Source organism: Onychostoma macrolepis, chromosome 01 (assembly GCF_012432095.1).
Source record: "Onychostoma macrolepis isolate SWU-2019 chromosome 01, ASM1243209v1, whole genome shotgun sequence".
Classification (NCBI taxonomy): domain Eukaryota; kingdom Metazoa; phylum Chordata; class Actinopteri; order Cypriniformes; family Cyprinidae; genus Onychostoma; species Onychostoma macrolepis.
The window spans coordinates 10,572,181-10,593,636 of NC_081155.1; the positions used below are offsets into that span (position 1 = coordinate 10,572,181).

The 21,456-nt window shown below is 37.2% G+C and overlaps 2 protein-coding genes and 1 pseudogene across 2 annotated transcripts; 1 reads left to right on the top strand and 2 right to left on the bottom strand.

The window, feature by feature from the left end:
- Positions 1-21,456, bottom strand: part of LOC131546541 (B-cell receptor CD22-like) — a 127,875-nt pseudogene that overhangs the window by 55,236 nt on the left and 51,183 nt on the right.
- LOC131546565 (uncharacterized) lies at positions 9,527-11,804 on the top strand. The gene is made up of 9 exons (XM_058786214.1): positions 9,527-9,761; positions 9,871-9,921; positions 10,003-10,208; positions 10,305-10,407; positions 10,496-10,658; positions 10,761-10,858; positions 11,063-11,210; positions 11,305-11,431; positions 11,530-11,804. Exons 1-9 carry the CDS (start codon positions 9,673-9,675, stop codon positions 11,799-11,801), a joined length of 1,257 nt encoding a protein of 418 aa, XP_058642197.1. The 5' UTR covers positions 9,527-9,672; the 3' UTR covers positions 11,802-11,804.
- Positions 11,813-21,004, bottom strand: LOC131546568 (uncharacterized). Its single transcript, XM_058786230.1, has 9 exons — positions 20,956-21,004; positions 20,703-20,762; positions 15,024-15,227; positions 14,245-14,913; positions 14,126-14,171; positions 13,921-14,012; positions 12,730-12,840; positions 12,382-12,658; positions 11,813-12,280 (listed from the first exon to the last, which is right to left on the bottom strand). Exons 4-9 carry the CDS (start codon positions 14,391-14,393, stop codon positions 12,077-12,079), a joined length of 879 nt encoding a protein of 292 aa, XP_058642213.1. The 5' UTR covers positions 14,394-14,913; positions 15,024-15,227; positions 20,703-20,762; positions 20,956-21,004; the 3' UTR covers positions 11,813-12,076.

Here is a 21,456-nt window from a genome sequence, read left to right on the forward strand (position 1 = left end):
TCAATCGATCAATTGTGTTTTCCATCTTCTGAAGCGTGTTGTTATAATAATCCAATTTCTTCTGTCTCAGTGTGTTTTTGTATTGTTTCAGAAGTTCTGAGTGCTATAAGCATAATTCTGAGTTGCCTGGATCTTTGTGTTTTTGATTTGAAACTAATCGTAGCTCTTGTCTTATTGTTTTACAGTCATGGTCAAACCACTTTTCAGAAGGTTTTTGTTTAGCTCTATTGTTGTGTTTATATGTGGTAGTTTCATTTAAATTAGCCTTTTTTGCTATATTTTCAAAAATGTCATTAATATGTTTAATTGCTAAATTTATTCCTTTCCAATTATTATCATATGTGGAATTGTTAAACAGTGTTATGGAATTGACTATTTCATTTGACTTCAATACTTTAATATATGTTTCAGCAGCATTACGAGTCCATCTATATGGTGTTTTGAGCTTATGTAGATGAAATGGCTTTTTATGAATTTCTCTTGATTTGATGTGTTCACCTTTAATGAAAAGATTGATCCGGCTGCGATCAGACAGGGGTGACTGAGCTTTGACGGTAAGTGCACTGAAATGGGAGTGGCTTATATTTGATCTGGCACTGTTGCCGAGATTTGAGCTATAGGTAAATTGTCCACAGGAATCTCCTTTGATTCTACCACTGAGGATATAAAGACCTAAAGTTTGACAAAGGTGGGATACCTCTTTCCCATGCCTATTGACTACAGTATCCTGGTTATTTCTTCTAGGTAGAGTACTGAAGAGATCTTGGGGTAAATGTGTGAACAGATGTTTATCTCCCGAGTTATCAATATAGTCTAATTCTGAACCAGTTTGAGCATTTAGATCTCCACATAGTAAAATTTTCCCCAGAGTTTGATATTGATTAATTTCTTCCTGTAAAGTGTAAAATACTTTGTCGTCATAGTATGGGGAATCTGATGGAGGAATATAAATTCCACAGATAAAAAGGTCTTTATCTATAATTCCAAAGCTTTTATCCAATTTTAACCAAATGTGATTTTTGCCTTGCTGTACTGATGATGTAAAAGGGGCAAGGTCATTTTTTATCCATATGACTAAACCTCCAGAATCTCTACCACGATGTATTGAGTTGAGTTTCCAGGAGGACACTATGATTTCAGAGTAACTTGCTGGACACTGAGTGGACACATCTGAACTACACCATGTTTCTGTTAGAATTAGGATGTCAACATTTGTGATACTATTTAAAAAAAGGTTTGTGATTTTTAATACAAATGTTTTAGAGCACAAACCCTGAATATTCCAAAAGCTAATATTTAAAATTTGTATATGATCGGCAATTAAGTAATACTGCTGTTTAACTGAGGCAACAACCCCCAATAAAACAAAACAAAACAAAATAACAAAGTAATAGTAATAACAGAACAATTAAAAAGGTAGTCAAACTGATTGAAATAAATCATTGTGAATAATGACTTAAAAATAATAATATAGTAAAAATAACAATAACAACAATCGATAATAAAAATAATCACAATGATAATAATCATGTGTTGTGATCAATCATTGTAGATTTCAGTTGAGCATTTTGTTGCAGATAAGGTTTAGCAGTCGTTTAATTTCTCCCACATCAGTAATGGACAGTTCCTGAGCCGCTGCTGAAGGTGTCTGCTGTGATAGTACCTGAGCGTAGCTTGGTCTCTGCTGGGACGGGCCTTCAGTGTACGGCTGCCTCTCTTGCTGTCTGTCAGACCAGCCTGAAGTCATGGGTTGTCTGTGAAGGTCTTGTGGTGCTCTTGAGCAAGATGAAGGTCCAGATGGCTCAAACGGTTGCATTCTCACATTTCTTTTTGCTCCTTTATAGCCGGTTGTTGGGAGGCGTCTAAGTGTCCATCTTTGATAACTTTGGCAAAAATCCTGACTCCATCCTGATTCAGGTGGAGCCCGTCATACAGGTGCCATGGTCTTACAGAGCTATGATGGACTAAGTGCACATTGTGCAGACTGGAACAGGAGTGACGGACCTCTTCGTTGATCTTATCAATCACAGAGGGTGGGACGTCCAGCCGTGGGATCAAGGTGGAGACCAGTACACGTGAACTGGGGAATGTCTGTGAGGCTTTCTCTGCCATCTCATGCATTGCCTTGGCTGTACCTTCATTTAAACTATGGAGGTCATTCGTACCTGTATGAATAATAATACATTCATCATCACTAGTGAACAGTTCATGAACACGTTTAGTGTTTCTGCAGTGGAGCGCTAGAACCCGCTGTCTGGGGAAGAGTTTCTTGGGTTCAATGTTCTTTCCAATTGAGTCCATCAGAAGAACTACTGAGGCCTGAGTCACTGGTGTTCTGTGGGACGGCGGCGGTGTGTGAGTGCGCTCCTTCACTGTGTCTGGAGGTGTGGAGCTGTGTGACGTCACTTCATGATGGAGTTGTTATTGGGAGATTCACTTTCCCTGTTTTTCAGCTGTAAACACATTGCAGTCTGTTCTTTCAGCTTTTCTTTTAACTCGTGGATGTTTTCCGTGAACTTTCTTTCTTTCTGTATTGAGTCCTCTTTCATTTTTGACATTTCAGCCTTAAGTTTCATGTTGACATTGTGCAAATCCTTAATTTCAGCCTTAAGATTATTGATGGTAAATTCATCTGGGCGGCTCAGGATTAGCTGCTTTAATTCTGACACCTAAATCTCTAGAAGAACCATTTTCTCAGGAAGACACCGGAGATAACTGGACGCATGTGTGGCCTGCTCAGTCATCAGTTCATCAGATGGGACCGGAGATGTGCTGACTGGAGAGCAGGGCAGCGGTTCATTCTCATCTTCAGATTCCTCTTTAATACTACAAGGTGTTTCCTTCTCAACTGTCTGCTTTAAAAGGGGACATGATTTTTCGAAAGCTTGGAGACTAGCTTCATTCCCTTGAATTAAGACCATTCCACTGTTGTACAGATTGATGGATTAGAAATGGGAAGAGTGGTCAGCTGATTCAAAAATGCAGATCTGACTTCCTTTACAGATTCCCTTCTTCTTTGTGTAGGGGAAATGTTCACTAATAACACTTTTCCATATGAGGTTCCTCTCTGTATAGAATATCAAGTTTGTCTTCTTTTCTTGAGACGTCATATCAACACAAAGGGATTCAGGATGTTCATGTAACAGTGTCTGTTTAAATGCTTTTCTTTTGTCTCCTTTAATGTCTGCAGGATAAACGATCTCCATGGCAACCGCTGAATGCGTCCGTTATTGACAGTTGAGATTTATGATGCTGGTAATTGTTAATGAAAATAAATAAATAAATAAGAAAATATATATATATATATATAAATCTTCTTAGTGCAGTACTGTAATGTCCTGTGTTGATCTAGGCTATATTTGTCTCTTCTTGAGTTTGCGCTGCTCACCATGGTAACGTATGTTTCAGTTGTATCTTATAACAGAAATCTGTTAGCTGGGCGTGCACTCATGAGCTCATCATGTGAGAGCACTGTAATATCTCTGTGATAGTGTTGAGAAACAGGAAGTAGAATGCCCCCCCCCCCCTGGTGACCAATGTTTAAACTGCCTCCTCTCAACCTGCTCAGCATTTTGAATTCATAATGAGCTCATATATTACTCACACTGTGATTGTCACTGTATGAGAATGGTGTGATGGCACTGTGATCATCGCGTGATCTCACGTGTTGACTGGGTACAGTATAGTAGTACCGGGATTCACTGCAATGTCTACATGTTACCACTGTTTCACTTTTAAAGACATTACTAATGTGTCTTAGTCAGCTATATATCACTGATGGTAGGTAAGTAGCTATTATAGACTAACATTTACCTATTACTAATGAAAGAACTTACTTTTTGTTTACGTTATTTGTTTGTCAGTTCTGTCTAAAAATGTATGATTTAAAGCGTTAAACCGAGACGGATAAAGGGGAGCTGGCGTTCTCAGCAATGTCAAAAATAATCAGTCCTGTGCATTGTCTAAATAAAAGTCCTTCCGACATATCAAACAAATAAATAAAAACCTTACACTGGTCAACAACTAGTGAAAATTGATATCTTAACTTGTGCACAGTAAATAAAACAATATTAAATTTACTGATTTATCAACCTGAGATTTTTGAAGATGGTCTCTAAACACAGATTCATGCTTTCTTAATTCATGTATTCTGATTCATGCATGCCTTTTTCGGAGTGTCTATTTACACTAAGTGCAAATAGCCCACCTTGTTGGCAAAGGCTATTTACACTAACTCCACCCACCAAGGTGTAATTGAGTTAGTCAACACTAAAAAAAGACGCTCATCTAGTATAAGTTTCAGTAGCATAGATGGTATGGCTCATGATCTTTGACATGATTGACCCGAGTTCGAACCCGCCTTTTGCCGAACTTTTTTTCTCCCTTTTCAAATCTCATATCACATCAGAAAGGCATTTATTTTCAATAAAAATGAAGGAAATAATCAAAAAGTTGAGAATAAAAGTATCGGGTAGGGTTAGGGTAGGTGTGGGGAGGGCTTTATTGTCCCAGTAAGGTGGCATCCATTTAATCATTTGAATTAAAACTATAATTTACAATGTATTATTGCTTACTGTTTTATAATGTACTACAATGCTGAGGTGCAGATAATTGCCACTATTTGCAATAAGTAGTATAAAAAGCAGAAAATCTTGCTATTTTAACATAGTGTAAATAGAATCTATAGCTATTTGCACTTAGTGTAAATAGCATATCATTAAAAAATACTGCTATTTCCACTTGGTGTAAATAGAATCCATTGCTATTTGCACTTAGTGTAAATAGCATCTGTCACTAAAAAAAAAATATGCTATTTGCACTTAGTGTAAATAGCATCTATCGCTATTTACACTTAGTGCAAATAGCCGCTGCCTTAATTTTTACACATTTTTACATTATTAAGAACGAACCATGTCTAATAAACAAAGTTGTTATGCAGTTTTTATGACTGAGCCTGAAATTATCCAACTAAATTCTGAATGATCTAACCTGAAAAATCTATGAAATATTTCACAAATGTTAATCAAGTTTGTACTCACATACTACATTAAAGGGGTCATATAATGCCATTTTTGTACAAGCTAATATGATTCTTTAGGGTCTAAATTGAAAGTTTGTAATATACTTTAATTAAAAATTCTCATTAGTATTGTAAGAAAACACTCATTTTACCTGCTCAAAAACAGCTCTGTTTTCAGCACACGGTTTTAGTGTGTGTGTTTTTAAATGCTAATGAGCTTTGCTCGCCCCGCCCCTCTGTTCTGTGGGGCGTTTTTGACACAACACACGTGGAGTGTTGCCTTGACAACAGTTGAGGGTAAGATGTGCTTGCCTATACAAAAGTAAATATGTGATCAGATAACATAACTTATTCTGGCATAATATTGAAAAACATCAATTAGAGTATTTATAGTCTTGGATCACACGGTCGAACGGCTTGATTTGAGACAGGGTAAAACAAATAAGGAGATTAAAAAAAAAACACTGGATGGATTTTTATCATTTTATGATGGTTGTGTACAGGCAATGCTAACACACATTTCAGTACAATCAACTTGTAAAAGTGCATGTACCATTATATGACCCCCTTTAAGATAAACAGGTGGAGACTTCAGATGTTGAGGTTCTGTTCCTGAAACAGCACACTGATAGTTTCCTGAATCATGACGCTTGACTGACCGCAGCTTAAGCTGATTCTCTGAGATGATTCCTGTAGTTACTATCTGTGTGTTTCTGTACCAGATGAATGTTGTTTGTTGAGGCAGAGAGCAGCTGCTTTTACATCTCAGAGTGACTGAATCTCTCTCTTTCACACTCTGCTCTGTCTCCACCTGCAGATCTGACAGCAACAACAACTCATCATCATCTGTTATCACATCATTAGTTTAATGGAAATGAAAGTAGTAAAACTTTAAGCATATAAATTACATAAATCGGCTTCATTTCTTTCTATCTGTGACATTAAGCTGAGCTCCAGGAGTCCCTGTTGATGTCCACTTCTCTTCATTTATTGCATCTCTGCAGTAGATGTGTTCATCAGCTTCTGTTACATTCAGCAGTGATTCTGTAAGTGGAGTGGAGAGGTTGAGGTGGAGCTGCTCTATTTAAAGATGTTTATCAATGCAAGCAAGTGTCATTTGGTCAGTATTTGTATTTTGAATACCTAGGTATTGTGCTGAAATGTGCTCCACGCATTCTGTTTATCATTATTTACAGGCCTCCAAAATACTCTCCAGACTTTATTGAAGAATTCACAGAACTGTTATCAATGATTTCCTCAGAGTTTGACTGTTTTACTATTGCAGGGGATTTTAATATTCACATAGATAATGCAGAAATCAAAACTGCAAAAGAAATTATAACTGTTTTAAACACATTTGACCTGATCCAGCATGTGCATGGACCCACACACAATCGTGGACACACTCTAGATTTACTCATCAGTAGAGGTCAAAACATTGAATCTATTGTTATTAAGGATGTAGCACTATCTGATCACTTCTGTATTTTCTTTGATATATTGATCTCTGTTACCACTGAATCTAGATCTGTCTCTGTCAGAAAGAGATGCATTAACGAGAACACTAGTGCGCTATTTATGAAGGCTATATCTTTAACACCAAGCATTTCTGCAGACTCTGTTGATCTTCCCCTGGATTCATTTAACTCAAAAGTTGAGAATATTATTGATGATATTGCTCCTGAAAAAGAAATTAAGAAGAATGGCAGACAAAAATCATCTTGGAGAGAATCAACAGCAGTTCAGAGTATGAAAAGACAATGCAGAAAAGCTGAGCGGATGTGGCGGAAGACAAAACTTGAAATTCACTATAGCATCTATAAAGACAGAACTAGCCACAGCTAGACAGACCTTCTTCTCAAACCTCATAAACAGTAACTTAAACAACACTCACACTCTTTTTGCTACTGTTGAGAGACTGACAAACCCACCAATAATATCAGAAAGGAGATTGGCACATCTTCTAGTTATACAGAGGTCACACAGATTCAACCGCAATTTCAAAAAGAAATGACTATGTCTGTTTTTGAAGCAATTGATAGCAAAATTTTGGAAGAAATAGTACAGCACCTTAAATCGTCAACCTGCTATCTTGACACACTTCCCACATCTTTTTTTTCACCTCACTTATTTCTGGGACTTTTCCAAACTCCCTGAAAACTGCAGTTGTTAAGTATGGAATAAAATCACTGTCAAAAATAATCGTACGTAATTCAAAACAGTTGTGTGTAATTTTAATATACTCGTGCGTAATTTAAAACTATTGTATGTAATTCTGTTTTTTGTCAGAGTTGGATTCCAAAATCTACGGCCACGACAGTTTACAGATACGAGATTTTGTGTGTTTGTTAGAGTACAACTCTAAAATGTACGACTATGACAGTTTACAGACACAACGCTTGTTTTCACAACAGCTCCGTTACACGCACGACATGCGAATTACGAGCACGAAGTGCGGTGTGCGAAACGACTGTCAAAAATACATCATCAAGGTCACAGGCATCACTATCGAGGGAAGATGAATAGATTCAACGAAGTGCGCATGCGCCCCATCACCGTTTTAAACCACTGGCGCCAAAATGGCGGATCAGCAGCCAAGCGCTCACTCGTCGTCTCAGGTAAGTTTTTCTTCTTCTTCAAATTCGGACATGTTTAAGGGTTAGTTATCACTAATAGCAGAGAGGAGTAATATTACAGAGAAAGTATAACTATAGTAGGTATGATTAGCTCTCAGAGTACATGTAGGTGCTTAAAGAATACAGTTGTTTAGGAGGTCACTGCAGCCTGTACGCACGATGAGATAGGCCTACATAAAATAATTAGCACTTTTAAGTGTTGACTTACTAACAGCTGTGTACATGCACTGTAATACACAGGTCATGTAATATAAGTGTTCACTGTTTAAGTGTTGAAGTCATATTTCATTGTTCATCAGGTTCCATTAGGTGACATCTTGCACACAGCCCAGAATCTGGTGTCGATGTTGACCAACACCTTAAGTGTTGGACAACAGAAAGTGGGGAACCAGTCCAATATCAGTGGACAGTCAGCACAAGAAAGAAGGTCCAAGTCAAATGGGCAGTCAGTTCAGCAGGAAATGGCTAGGTGTGAGATTCAATGTAATTGTTGTTTTAATGAACTTGTGTGTGTGTGTGTGTGTGTGTGTGTGTGTGTGTGTGTGTGTGTCTACTGGTAGAATAAACAACTAAGCTAACTAAGCATGTGCAGTATGAGTATCATCACTCTAGCTCATTTCTGATCGGAGGAATAAGTCATGTTGCAACTGTCCCCGCTCTCCCCTACTGGTGGAATATACAGTTTGTACAGTATAAAAAAAACATTAAACATAAACATAAGTGTGCATGTGAGTGTTCTCAATGTTCTGAACTGACTCAAAATAAAAATGAAATCCTTTTTTTTAGGTCATTTCCCGGATTTTTCAGAAAGGAAGTAAGGGGTAAAAAACGTTTTGGACCATATAAACGGCCAGAGAAAAGCTTTTTGGTGGTTTTTTTCCTCCTTGATCAACAATATGAGAAAACGCCCAAAGGAGAGACAGAATTACAACTTACACTTGCAGGACTTGGGAGAAGATCATTAACTATAACCGAAAACATGACTCATTCAGAGGTAAGATCGATAATGTCATTTTTCTTGTTTTTTTGTGTTGGGTGAATTTCCTTACTCTGTTTTACTCTGCCTTTGATAATTAAGCTATCAGAGGTGCTTGTTAATGCATATCCAAAACTGGCAAAAATCTGCGGAGGATGGTTGCTGCACAAGTGCTCAGGTATGTAGGATTGTTTTGAATTTTTTTTTCCTAACCTCTTAAAACTTATGTGAATTAAAATCATACGTGTTTATAGATATTGGATGGATTTTATCTGTTAAAGATTTTTAGTGGATTGTCTATTTATATTCTATTATATATTTTTAATTGTAGGTGGAGGAGGGCAACGGAAACTGACTGTCATCCCTCCTGACCCTGATGGGTATAATGGACAGCAATTAAAAACCGTGAGCAGCAATGGAAAGAGCACAATGTATGTAGTTCCTCTGCAAGAGCAAATTGACACAACTCCATTACCACCTGATGCAAGGGAATTTGAAAAAATGCCCAAAGCCCAGTGTACACTCTGCAGCCAAATGGTTCCTCTTCAGTGCCTTCCAGTACACATAAAACACTGTAAGATGGAACATGTGGATCTGTGTATCTCAAGTGATGATGTAAGTCTAAGATGTTTATTTTAGTCACCAATGAGCTCTAAAAACAAGGTTGATGAGATTCTGTTTTATTTCCAGTCGATGGAGAAGTCCCCAGACTCCCCACAAGAAGATAATTCAAGATCTATTGACACTTGGAAAGAGGCGTGTTGTTTTTGTTTTTGTTCCAAATGTCTTGGACATACTGATCTTTTGTTTATATTTCATAAGCTCTGAAAACACAATTTCTATGTGATTTTGTGGTTTCAGGAATTGGAAAAGTTACCAGATATTGAAAGCTGTGATTCAAATATAAATGAAGTCTGGACAGAGAAGGTTAGAAGGATGTTTATTGATTTATTTATGTATTAAAAAATATGAACTTTCAGTTTATGGTATATGCATGGTTCCTAAACAATTGTTTGTGCATAATTTAACTCAGTATTTTAATGTCACATCAGACTGCTGAGTGTCCACTGTGTAAGAAAACATTTGACAGTGATGTTATTGAGATACACGCAGCCAACTGCGGATTACGGTAAATTACTAAATAGAGTTTAGAGTCACTTATCTAATATTAATCATTTAAATGTTTCCTATCCAGCAATTTTAAATATTAAAGCATTTTTATTTTTGTCTGTGTGCAGAACTGCAGAATATGATAATAACTTCAGTGACCCAATAAATACACTTCAAAGGTAAAAATGGTATATTAAGAAAGTGTTTGTTTCTCTTTGCTGGTACATTTCATGTTTCATTTCTGTTTTTCTATTACAAAGTTCTGGGGAGATTTTGAATTGGATCAGCAGTAAAGTTGATCAAACCAACACCTTTTCCATCTGCGTTTCTCGGAATGACATCTACAACAGAGGAATGCAGCAGTGGCAGCGCCAGAAGAAATCGTCACCGAAAGGCAGATTAAAGGTTACCTTTTTTGGCGAAGCAGGGGTCGACTCTGGTGCTCTTAGCAAGGAGTTCTTAACAGGTATAACTAATTTAGTTAATTATGAACTGTTTTATATTTTAAAGCAGACATTTTGTCAGATCAGATTTTAAATAGGTTGTATTTGTTGTTGTCTAGAAATGATTGCAGAGATTGAAACAAGACTTTTTATCGCTGGTGTAGATAAAAAAGGGAAAAATCCTGTCTATTGTCTCAACAGCTTGGATCGTAACTACTTCAGGTATGCAAGATTTGATCAGTTAACACTTTTCACATTGATAAACATTTTTGATTGATTTAAGGTTTTGTTTTATCCACTGTGGTATTAGAAGTGCAGGAGAAATTATGGCTGTCAGTCTAGCACAAGGAGGACCACCGCCGGTTTTTTTGCGAGAGTGGTGTTTCCAATATCTTCACTCTGGAGATTATGACGGTATACAGGTGACTACCAGTGATGTCACAGATTTGGAATTCTCCCTGCTCATTGAGAAGGTAAAATATTAACCAGATATGCAAGTTATATATAGTAATGATTTAAGAGTTAAAGCAAATAAGGGATGCCGATAAGACCGTATTCTATTTCTCTGAATTTAGGTTAACTCAACAGATGACATGAGTGAGCTTACAGATGAGATTTTAAGCTGTGGATACACTGGAAAATTGTCTGCTGACATGAAAAGCAACATCATCAGGTGCACTATACTTTTTATTCTCGGAGGAGTACAAAATTTTTTAACTTTACCTGCGTTGGTAATCTTATGAAATGTAGTACAGTAAATAAAAAGCATAATGTTTATAACATAGTACATCAAAATTGAGTTACTCTGTATATTTTTTTTATATTGTTTGGTGTTTTAAACAAATATTTATTGATGAAATTATTACATTGCCTCTAGAGCCATTGTTTTACACTCCACTATGAGAGTTGTTCCAATGCTTGATCAGCTGCGAAAAGGCCTGCAGCTCTATGATCTCCAGAAAGTCATGGAAATGCATCCAGACCTGTGTCTACCACTGTTTGTCCCAGGGGAAAAAGATGACAAGGTAAACCATTGTGGTTCTTATGGTGTTTTTATAATGAGGACATGTTAAATGTGACAGGCATATAGAAATGCTAACACTATCTATTTTATTTAAGGTGGATGCAGGCTTCATTCTGGAGAATTGCCACCCTGTCTTTAGTGACAAAGGTTCTGTGAAATACACCAAAGAAGTAAATGTAATGAACTTTTTCCAGGATTTCCTACAGGAAGTTGAGGATCGTGGTATGTATTATCATAATGGCACAACATAATTAATAAAAATTCTGTTAATCTTGTTTTCATTCCACTGCAAGTCCCCCCCTCACCCCTCTGTTTTTAAGAAGGTGAAGCTGAACAAATGACTGCTGGTAAAGTTATGCAGTGGATGACAGGCCAGAGACATAAGCCTATTCTTCCCAGTGACCAGAAGGATTTTAACATCACTGTGAAGTTCAATCACGACTGTGACACAAATCATACTGTGTGTTTTCCTACTGTAAGCGCATGTACTCGCACGATTACGTTTCCTACAGCTCACCTGAAAACACTGAATGAATTTAAAAACATAATGGAAATAGCTATGAAATATGGGGAGTCATTTGATAATGTTTAAATGTATTTGATGGGGTAAGCATGTTTGCTTTCAGCTTATCTTTGAGTCACCGTTTATTGTCATAAGTAAAACTGTTCCTTTGACAATATTTGTTGAAAGAATTTTCATGTTAAAGAAACCATACAAAATGATTAACTGTTCTGAATTTGCATTTACAAATTAGTTTTCATACAATTCATTCATTGTGCTGCTTTGTTACAGTTGCAATTTTCAAAATATATACACAATTTGCAAAATAAATATTTACAATGGTCTCACACAGGTGTTTGTGTATTTTAAAGACTTACAAAATATTGAACCAAAGATATATAAATATCTCTGCCATAACAGTCAGATGTTGCAAGTGGATTAAAGATGGATTTTACTGTTTCCATCAGAGCAGGATTGAGTGGGCACTCAATTTCTGGAACATGAACTCCAACATCATCTTCTGTCACACAATCAAACGTCTCCCAGTCTGTTCCAAACAGTTCCAAATTCTTAAATTAAATAAAAACAAATTACTTCATGCATGCATCATGCAAAAGCACAATTTGATAGTATGACTAAAGGCATAGAAAATCAATTAAAAAAAACAAACCTGAAAATTCTCTTCGTCACCAGATGAGTTGTGCATGTGTCCCATTATCCACATCTGGTTAGGGGTGAGCCCACTTTCAGACCGTAACGGATGATTGTCCCAGCCTTCAGAAAAAGTGTGGAGGTTGCGCTTCAGACGTGGGAGGAACACATAATGTGCACAAAACACATGAAGGGAATCTGACAAGTCCAACAAGCCATCTTCTTCAAGGCTGTGAAGTATTTCATAATACAGCTGAGTTACGCTGACCCAGACGTCTCGCCACAGGCGTTCGATTCTAGAGAATACAAAATGTATCAATTAAAAATGATAAATTAAACTAGTGTGACATCCTAATTGGTTTATTACCTCTGATTATGTACGCTTTTCCCGGCAATGAAGCTCCCTCTTCCGGTCCCTTTCACACGAAACATGGTTTCTGCGATTGCCACATTTTCCACACCTTCATCACCCCGGACCCTAAAATGGAGGGGTGGATGGAGAGGTTAAATCTGCTTGACTGCCATAATGTTAAGAAAATAAAAATAAACATGTTTACTCATCCGAACCTATAACAGAAGTGTCCTTCCCGGGTCACAATGACCCGAGGGCTAAAAATGACACACATTTTGTGGGGGTCCAGAAATGTTATACTGTTCCATTTTTATAATTTTTTTCTAAATATGTAGGTTTTTCTATTATTTTTTGGTGATTTTTATTATATTTACCTTTTATTCTGGAATTTTATTTTTAGAAAATATAGTAAGCAGTTTTTCTACACTTTCACCAAAAAAAAAAAAGAGACAATTTCAGTCCTGTTTTATCAAAAACCAACAGATGGCCATGGAATTGAGTCACTGAGTGTCTCTGATGCCATCTGGTGGGGGAAATGTCAAAATTGCATTTTATGGTTACAGCCACCAGAGTTTATGGTTGTTTATGGATTCAAATATATATTGAAACATTAAAAAACAATAATAATCTAACTGAATTGTAACCTAAACACGTGTATATTCATACAATTTCATCAATATAAAATAAATATATATTTTAAAAAATATAACTGATATAAACTCATTGGTCTCTCAAATGTAACTGTTAAGTCCAAAAAAAAAAAAAAGGAAAAATGAGTCATATCCCAGCAGAAACATGAAACATTATAATATGTTCTATTGGAATGTGTGTGAGTGTTTTCTGCATTGGGGATATTCTGTAGTCTCAGCTCTTCGTTTGGGTATAAATCTTTACTGGATTGTCTCAGATTTTGTACATCAAAAAAAAAAAAAAAAGCGTTTTCTCAGAAATTCCATTCATTCCTATGTGGGTCAAAATGACCCTCGAGGAACCCATTTAAACTCCATGAATCCACTCAGTTTTTTGTGTGTGTGTGTATTCCCGGTGCAAGTGTTACAAAAGTAAAGAAATCTTGGACTGGTACGATCAACACACGATTTTTATAATTTTTTGGAAAATCAGTTTTGGGTCAAAATGACCTGAGGGACGGATGAGGGTTTAACTAAATGCAAGGAAGCGAGGAGCAGAAAAACAATTTTCTCCTACCTTGAAGGCCAGCCATGTTTTTGCACAGACTGGAGAAAGAATGATAAGGCAGTGCTTGAACGGTTGTTTGTTGCTGGTTCCAAGTACATGATCTATACCAAAAAAATAAATGTAATACATTAAATCATTCAATACATTCAAACATAGACAGATAGTCAGATTATAGATAGACAGATTCCACTGGGTTGGAAATAAATGCATTTACCTTTCGTGAGAACCCATCTATCCCACCAAATATGATGATGTTGTACCTTCAAAGTAAAACCATGTTAAACATAATATTGCATAACATTACACTTTCGTAGGTAAACTATAAGACAATACCTTATGAGCTTGTGATTCGTGTCGATATGGACTAAGGACAATGGACTTTGAACAAAATATGACCTCCTGACAATACACCCCAGCTGTGTCATCCTTTCCAAAATTCCAGGGCATCCACTCTGTGCATGGATTCTTTTATGCGGTTCCATTGAACTCTATGTCCGTCTGCTTGCAGGCAGCCTTTTATCATCCTATATCCAGCATTTGGTAGTCTTCGTTTGACGGCCAGAATGGCATTATCCAATTCATTGTCAGATATGGTGCTATACGTAGTTTTACAGATAAACCCAAGTCACGCATTCGGCGGAAGATTGTTGACTGGCTTACTCCTAAAATGTTTGCAATACAAGAAATTGGTAAAGACATCTCAATGAGCCGGGACAGCATTTCCTCGGAAACAATAAACTTAGGTCGACCTCGTCCACCACCACATTCCCTCGTAAGAACTGGGGCCACCTCTTGGGAAAGAGCTGCATGAATTTTTTGTTGTAGATCCATGAGGGTCTCCAAGATATCATTTGGCACATCAAATATAGTGGAGGCTGATGACAAAATAAACACTTCTTGATTGATAACATACTGGAAATAGTCCAAGTCCAGCAGGTGGCCATCTAAAACTGCACTTATTCGTGACCTGAGGCGTTCTAGTAAGTGCGTCATCAGCGGTCCCTGTAAGTCAAATTACTCTGACATTAATATTACTTAGACAAAATCCTCTCTGCTATTAGTGATAACTAACCCTTAAACATGTCCGAATTTGAAGAAGAAGAAAAACTTACCTGAGACGACGAGTGAGCGCTTGGCTGCTGATCCGCCATTTTGGCGCCAGTGGTTTAAAACGGTGATGGGGCGCATGCGCACTTCGTTGAATCTATTCATCTTCCCTCGATAGTGATGCCTGTGACCTTGATGATGTATTTTTGACAGTCGTTTCGCACACCGCACTTCGTGCTCGTAATTCGCATGTCGTGCGTGTAACGGAGCTGTTGTGAAAACAAGCGTTGTGTCTGTAAACTGTCATAGTCGTACATTTTAGAGTTGTACTCTAACAAACACACAAAATCTCGTATCTGTAAACTGTCGTGGCCGTAGATTTTGGAATCCAACTCTGACAAAAAACAGAATTACATACAATAGTTTTAAATTACGCACGAGTATATTAAAATTACACACAACTGTTTTGAATTACGTACGATTATTTTTGACAGTGATTTTATTCCATAGTTAAGCCCCTTCTGAAAAAGCGTAATCTTGATAACACCATATTGAGCAACTATAGACCAATATCAAATCTTCCTTTCATAGGTAAGATTATTGAAAAGGTAGTTTTTAATCAGCTGAACAACTACTTAAACTCAAATGGATACCTGGACAATTTTCAATCTGGTTTCCGAGCGCATCATAGTACAGAGACAGCGCTTATTAAGATAATAAATGATATTCGCTTCAATTCTGATTCTGGCAAAATATCAGTGCTGGTACTACTAGATCTTAGTGCTGCGTTTCACACTGTTGATCATAACATACTTCTAGAGAGACTGGAAAACTGGGTCGGGCTTTCTGGGATGGTACTCAAATGGTTCAGGTCATACTTAGAAGGGAGATGTTATTATGTGAGTATAGGAGAGCATAAGTCTAAGTGGACGTCCATGACATGCGGAGTCCCACAAGGCTCAATTCTTGCACCACTTTTGTTTTGCCTGTATATGCTCCCACTAAGTCAAATAATGAGAAAGAACCAAATTGCCTATCACAGCTATGCTGATGATACACAGATTTACCTAGCCTTATCTCCAAATGACTACAGCCCCATTGACTCCCTCTGCCAATGCATTGATGAAATTAACAGTTGGATGTGCGAGAACTTTCTTCAGTTAAACAAGGAGAAAACTGAAGTCATCGCATTTGGAAACAAAGATGAAGTTCTCAAGGTGAATGCATACCTTGACTCTAGGGGTCAAGCAACTAAAAATCAAGTCAAAAATCTTGGGGTGATTCTGGAGACAGACCTTAGTTTTAGTAGACATGTCAAAGCAGTAACTAAATCAGCATACTATCATCTCAAAAACACTGCAAGAATTAGATGTTTTGTTTCCCGTCAAGACTTGGAGAAACTTGTTCATGCCTTTGTGGGGATCTACACAGGCAGACACATAACACAGCTGTATCACATTCACCCAATACCTGGGATCACATGATGTTCTGGGAGGTCACATGACTAATCAGGAAGTGATAAGTGTTTGCTGGCTGCAAGTCAGATTCTCTTTTGTGTTGATGCTAGGCACTGTTGTGTGAGTTGGGCTCCCTTTTCATGCAGGTATGATTTGTCATGGTAGAGCATGTTTAATCACTGCCATTTCCTTTTAATACTTATTTCATTTTTTATTAGGGTAATTCTAGAAGCGCTTGTCTACTCTTCACGGAGGACACAGGCTTCTGCATACCTGCATTGGGACATGTTTTAATGCTTTTCTCTGTCTGTAGCAACGGAACATTTACCTTTTTTTTTTTTTTCGTGCTGTGTCAATGTGCTGTGGGACAGTTGAGCATATTGAAAAGTAGGCCTATATTTTCTAGTTATGGTTGAGTTGGCTATGCTATGCTATGCTGTTTAATGAGGTTGGCAACTAACATGTTTGGTTTCTATTGAAAGGGGACCAGGCCACTGTTTTTCTGTGATTAATATATTTTTCTTTATTGTTTTCTGTTTGTTTTGTTTGATTATTTGTTTGGTTATCTGTGATTTTGCCCTTGGGCCTACCACTCATGTGCCGCATTCATAGTATTGTGTATTGTTTTCTTGACTAATTGTGGCCATTAATGCTGGTGGTTCTCCTCCTTAACTATGTTCTCTGCGTAGGCCATCCCTGTACAAGGCCGGATCCACACTGATGCTTTGCCCCTTTTCATCGGGGAACCACACTGGGAGAGACACTGTATTGGTGTGTACTTGTAGCTACGACACGGTGTGATATTTTGTAGTAGTACCTAAAGATATTAAGTGTGTAGTGCTTGCTGTGTTGCATGCTTCGACTGGTGTGGGGTTGCTGTCTCCTGTTTCTGTCTCCCTAGGGGCCTCCTGAGCAGGGGTTTTGCATTGGCTGATCCGACCTTTCTAGATTGAGGAAAACTCCACCAGTCATTTATCGCAGTATTTTTAAGATCCGTTCTTAATAACCTTTTACATTTTGTTGTGTACTAAAGTGTAATACATTTTGGTGATGCATTTATATATCTGCCTCTTGTTGACTGTCCCTGTGTGGGGAAAAAACTGAGTTAGCCACACTGTATTCAGAGAAAGATTTGTGGTTCCTCCTGCCTATCATCAGGGAGTGGCGTAGTCAGACCAAAAAAAAAGGTACTGCTTGGCAGGTACCACACCTTTATCACCAGCAGGGTGGATTATTGTAATGGTCTCCTCACCGGCCTTTCAAAGAAGACCATTAGACAGCTGCAGCTCATCCAGAACGCTGCTGCCAGGATTCTGACTAGAACCAGAAAATTTGAGCACATCACACCAGTCCTCAGGTCCTTACACTGGCTTCCAGTTACATTTAGGATTGATATTAAAGTACTTTTACTCATTTATAAATCACTCAATGGCATAGGACCTAAATACATTGCAGATATGCTCACTGAATATAAACCAAACAGACCACTCAGATGATTAGGATCGAGTCAGTTAGAAATACCAAGGGTTCACACAAAACAAGGGTAGTCCGCTTTTAGCTATTATGCCGCCTGCAGTTGGAACCAGCTTCCAGAAGAGATCAGATGTGCTAAAACATTAGCCACATTTAAATCCAGACTCAAAACTCATCTGTTTAGCTGTGCATTTGTTAAATGAGCACTGTGCTACGTCCGAACTGATTGCACTATGTATAATCATTTTCGATTCTTAACGGTTTTAAATTATTTTTAAATCAATGTTTATATCATTTTGTTTTTATTGTTATTATTTTAATTCCTTGTTTTTATTGGTGTGATCATTATTATTTTTAATGTAAATCACTTTGAATTACCACTGTGTATGAAATGTGCTATGTAAATAAACTTGCCTTGCCTTTTAAGTGTTTATATTCACTGAACTCTTCCTCTATATTCTTGGTCTAAACACAGGTCAGATGGTTCTCTGTCAGTTACAGTAAGTTTAGTACAATAGACTGTTTGATCTCATAACCAGGAATAAAGAACAGGACATTTTCACTATTCAGGCTTTTAAAGCACTAGTTTGCCCAAAAATGAAAATTTGCTGACAATTTACTCGCCCTCAAGCCATCCAAGATGTAGACAAGGTTATTTCTTCATAGGAAAAGATTTGGAGAAATATAGCATTCCATCACTTGCTCCGCAATGAATGGGTGCCGTCAGAATAAGAGTCCAAACAGCTGAAAAATAGTGTTTTAACTTTAAAAAGTCCTCTATCCATAATTGACCATATGCACGGAGTGCTATTTAGAACTTCCGGATAAAGATAAGCCAGCTCGTAATCTTCCGGTGAAGCTCATTTTATATGTGCTATAGACTCTCACAGAAACAACTCCTGCCTCATTCTTATCAGAAACTGAGAAACAAAATAATTGCAACACCGTAAATAATGATTGCAGGTTAATTAATATACAGTTTCATGTTATTAAAGAACATATAATTTTATATGCAGAGTCTGGTAATCCCGGCCAGGAAAGTACCCACCTAACTGCATTTAAATGCTGACAAATAAACACTATCCTAACTGTTTAGGCAGTTAGGCTAATGTCTTAAACGACCTCTTAATGGTATTCTCGATAATCAATATCTTACCTTCAAAGCCATGAACACATTTTTAAAATCTTATAAAATTTGAAGGCATTTATTATTTCTCAACTCTGTGTGGTTAAATTCCCATTATTAAAGGTTCAGTTTTCATTCATGAAGACGACATGAAGAAATATGCTAAAACGTGTCTCGGCGAAAAAATAGACTTTTTAAGATGAAAATGAAATTACCGTTATAACCAAGAGATGGCAGTATAGGATCACTCATTGGCTGCAGCTGCCATTTCAACTTAGATTTTCACATCTTTTGATTTATTATAAAATAAATATAACAAATTTAGTACTTTGTCGCACTGAAGTATAAATAATAGCAAGTGCAGGCCTATAATGCTGAATTATTTAAATACCTATATAGTCAAATACAAATTAAATAAGTATAACAAATAAATAATGCATTCAGTATTTTGAAATAGATTTAGCTTTAATTTAAATAACTAGGCTACATCGTTTAAGTTTTATCCAACACAGACCTGTAGATTTGTTAGACTGAATTTAGTCTGAATCACTTAATGCACAGCTTTATTTTGACAGTCAGATGATTCATTCCGTTGCCGCTGTCAATCATATGACTTGCGGCATGATTTAACGGATTCCCTCGCGTAAGTTTAACATTCGCATTTTGTTATTCCTGAAACGGAATACGTGGACGTTTGGTCATCTTAGACAAACAAAGCTTTTCTCTTAATTGTGAATGGATTATGTAGAGAAACCGAGTAAAGGACGCTCCTCTTACGGCACAGTATACTTGACCGGAAATGACTGAGCTGGCTTATCTACAACCAGGAAGTAACCGTGCATAAGGTCAATTACGCTTCCTCCAGTGAAAAAGTCCATCCCCTGTGGCAGAGCCAATCCTCTCTATACGCAAAGTACGCAAGCTGCGTAGGGCCCCCGAAACACCAGGGGGCCCCCTTGCTCTCAAAGATAATTTAATTTTAGTTTCGTTTTTGAATTTGGCCAGTGGTTATGAAAACATGATGTTCATTTCTTTTAATGTGGTGCGCTGTCACCCTTTCTACGTAAAAATCAGTCAAATCATGTAACGTGAATGTTATAAAGTCTCTTGCTCGAGACAAAAAAAAAAAACGAGTTGAAAGCGTACTGAGCCGCGGAAGAGACGCTGTTTCTCAAGCGCTTTCCGTGAGCTCAAGATGGAGTAAACACGGAAAAAGGCATTTCATTCATTCATAACTGTGGAGTGATTTAGATTACTTGTGGATTATTGTGATGTTTTTATCAACTATTTGGACTCTCATTCTGACGGCACCCATTCACTTCAGAGGATCTATTGGTGAGCAAGTGATGGAATGCTACATTTCTCCAAATCTGTTGCTATACAAAAACAAACTCATCTACATAGATTCAATTTTTGGGTGGACTACTCCTTTAATGCAAGCATATGGAGGATTGTAATTAATTTACACGTAATCCTGACCACTATCCTGAAATACAGAAATAATTCAGTAACTAATGCTTCAGTAATGAGGAGGACCCATTCAGGTGGTTCAGTGAAGTGTGTAAAAAATAGTTGTATTTTCACAGTACCAATCTTACTGAAATGTACTTATAATTTTAATTGTATAACCACAAAAATGTGAGTTATTAAACTATCTCTGTAGTGACTCTTAAACTATGAACACTCACCCGCAGTGACGATCACTAAAATCAGAAGAGACATCATGAGAGACGTCAACATAGTGAGTTCTGCAATCAGAAAACTGACAATTATGCCATGAGATAAAGTTTTATCTATACTACTTATTATTTAAATGGGCTCTGTGAGCCAACAATCACCAGAGATTTTTACATATGCCTCTGTCTACTCTGTCCCATCTCATACAGTAGACCTATACAGATTTCAATTTAACTACAAAAAAGAAGAGTAAAATGATCTTACTATGTTGGACTGAATCTTGTTGTCAGCGTTGAAATATAAATCAACCAGCAGTTTAACAGGAGCACAGTGAATGTTAACCTCCCTCTGTTCCTCAGTATTCCTCTCTCTCTCTCACACACACACACTCACTCGCTCAACTTCCCTGATCATTAGATCTCTTTGCTCTCTTATCATATGATGATGATGTTGTAAGAGTTCTGAGAATTCTGCATGTTGAAATTGGATGAAAAAAAAACAGTAAGAGGTTTGACCTAATGAGCACGATACTGAGAGATAACAAACCAAAAATATATTAAGGTAAGACCTTTAATGCAAACACATATACACACCATCAAGCCCTGAAAAAGAAATGAGAACATGAGGACCTTTAGCAAACCCTGAAAAATCTAATCACTTTATATTAATTCAAGACACATTTAAATCTTCAGTATGATTTTCAAGTCACTCAAACAAATGAACAATTAGCATGTTTTTACCACACTGTTAGACCTTACCAGGCAT

What these genes read in the sequence shown, in the direction of transcription:
- LOC131546568 (XM_058786230.1), bottom strand. Translation starts at nt 14,393, where the DNA reads ATGGAACCGCATAAAAGAATCCATGCACAGAGTGGATGCCCTGGAATT. An exon ending in AAACATGGCTGGCCTTCAAG is followed by an intron (nt 12,841 to 13,920) that starts GTAGGAGAAAAT and finishes CCTCCATTTTAG; the next exon opens with GGTCCGGGGTGATGAAGGTG. An exon ending in GTGACGAAGAGAATTTTCAG is followed by an intron (nt 12,281 to 12,381) that starts GTTTGTTTTTTT and finishes ATTTAATTTAAG; the next exon opens with AATTTGGAACTGTTTGGAAC.
- LOC131546565 (XM_058786214.1), top strand. Translation starts at nt 9,673, where the DNA reads ATGTCACATCAGACTGCTGAGTGTCCACTGTGTAAGAAAACATTTGAC. An exon ending in CCAATAAATACACTTCAAAG is followed by an intron (nt 9,922 to 10,002) that starts GTAAAAATGGTA and finishes TCTATTACAAAG; the next exon opens with TTCTGGGGAGATTTTGAATT. An exon ending in CAGGGGAAAAAGATGACAAG is followed by an intron (nt 11,211 to 11,304) that starts GTAAACCATTGT and finishes ATTTTATTTAAG; the next exon opens with GTGGATGCAGGCTTCATTCT.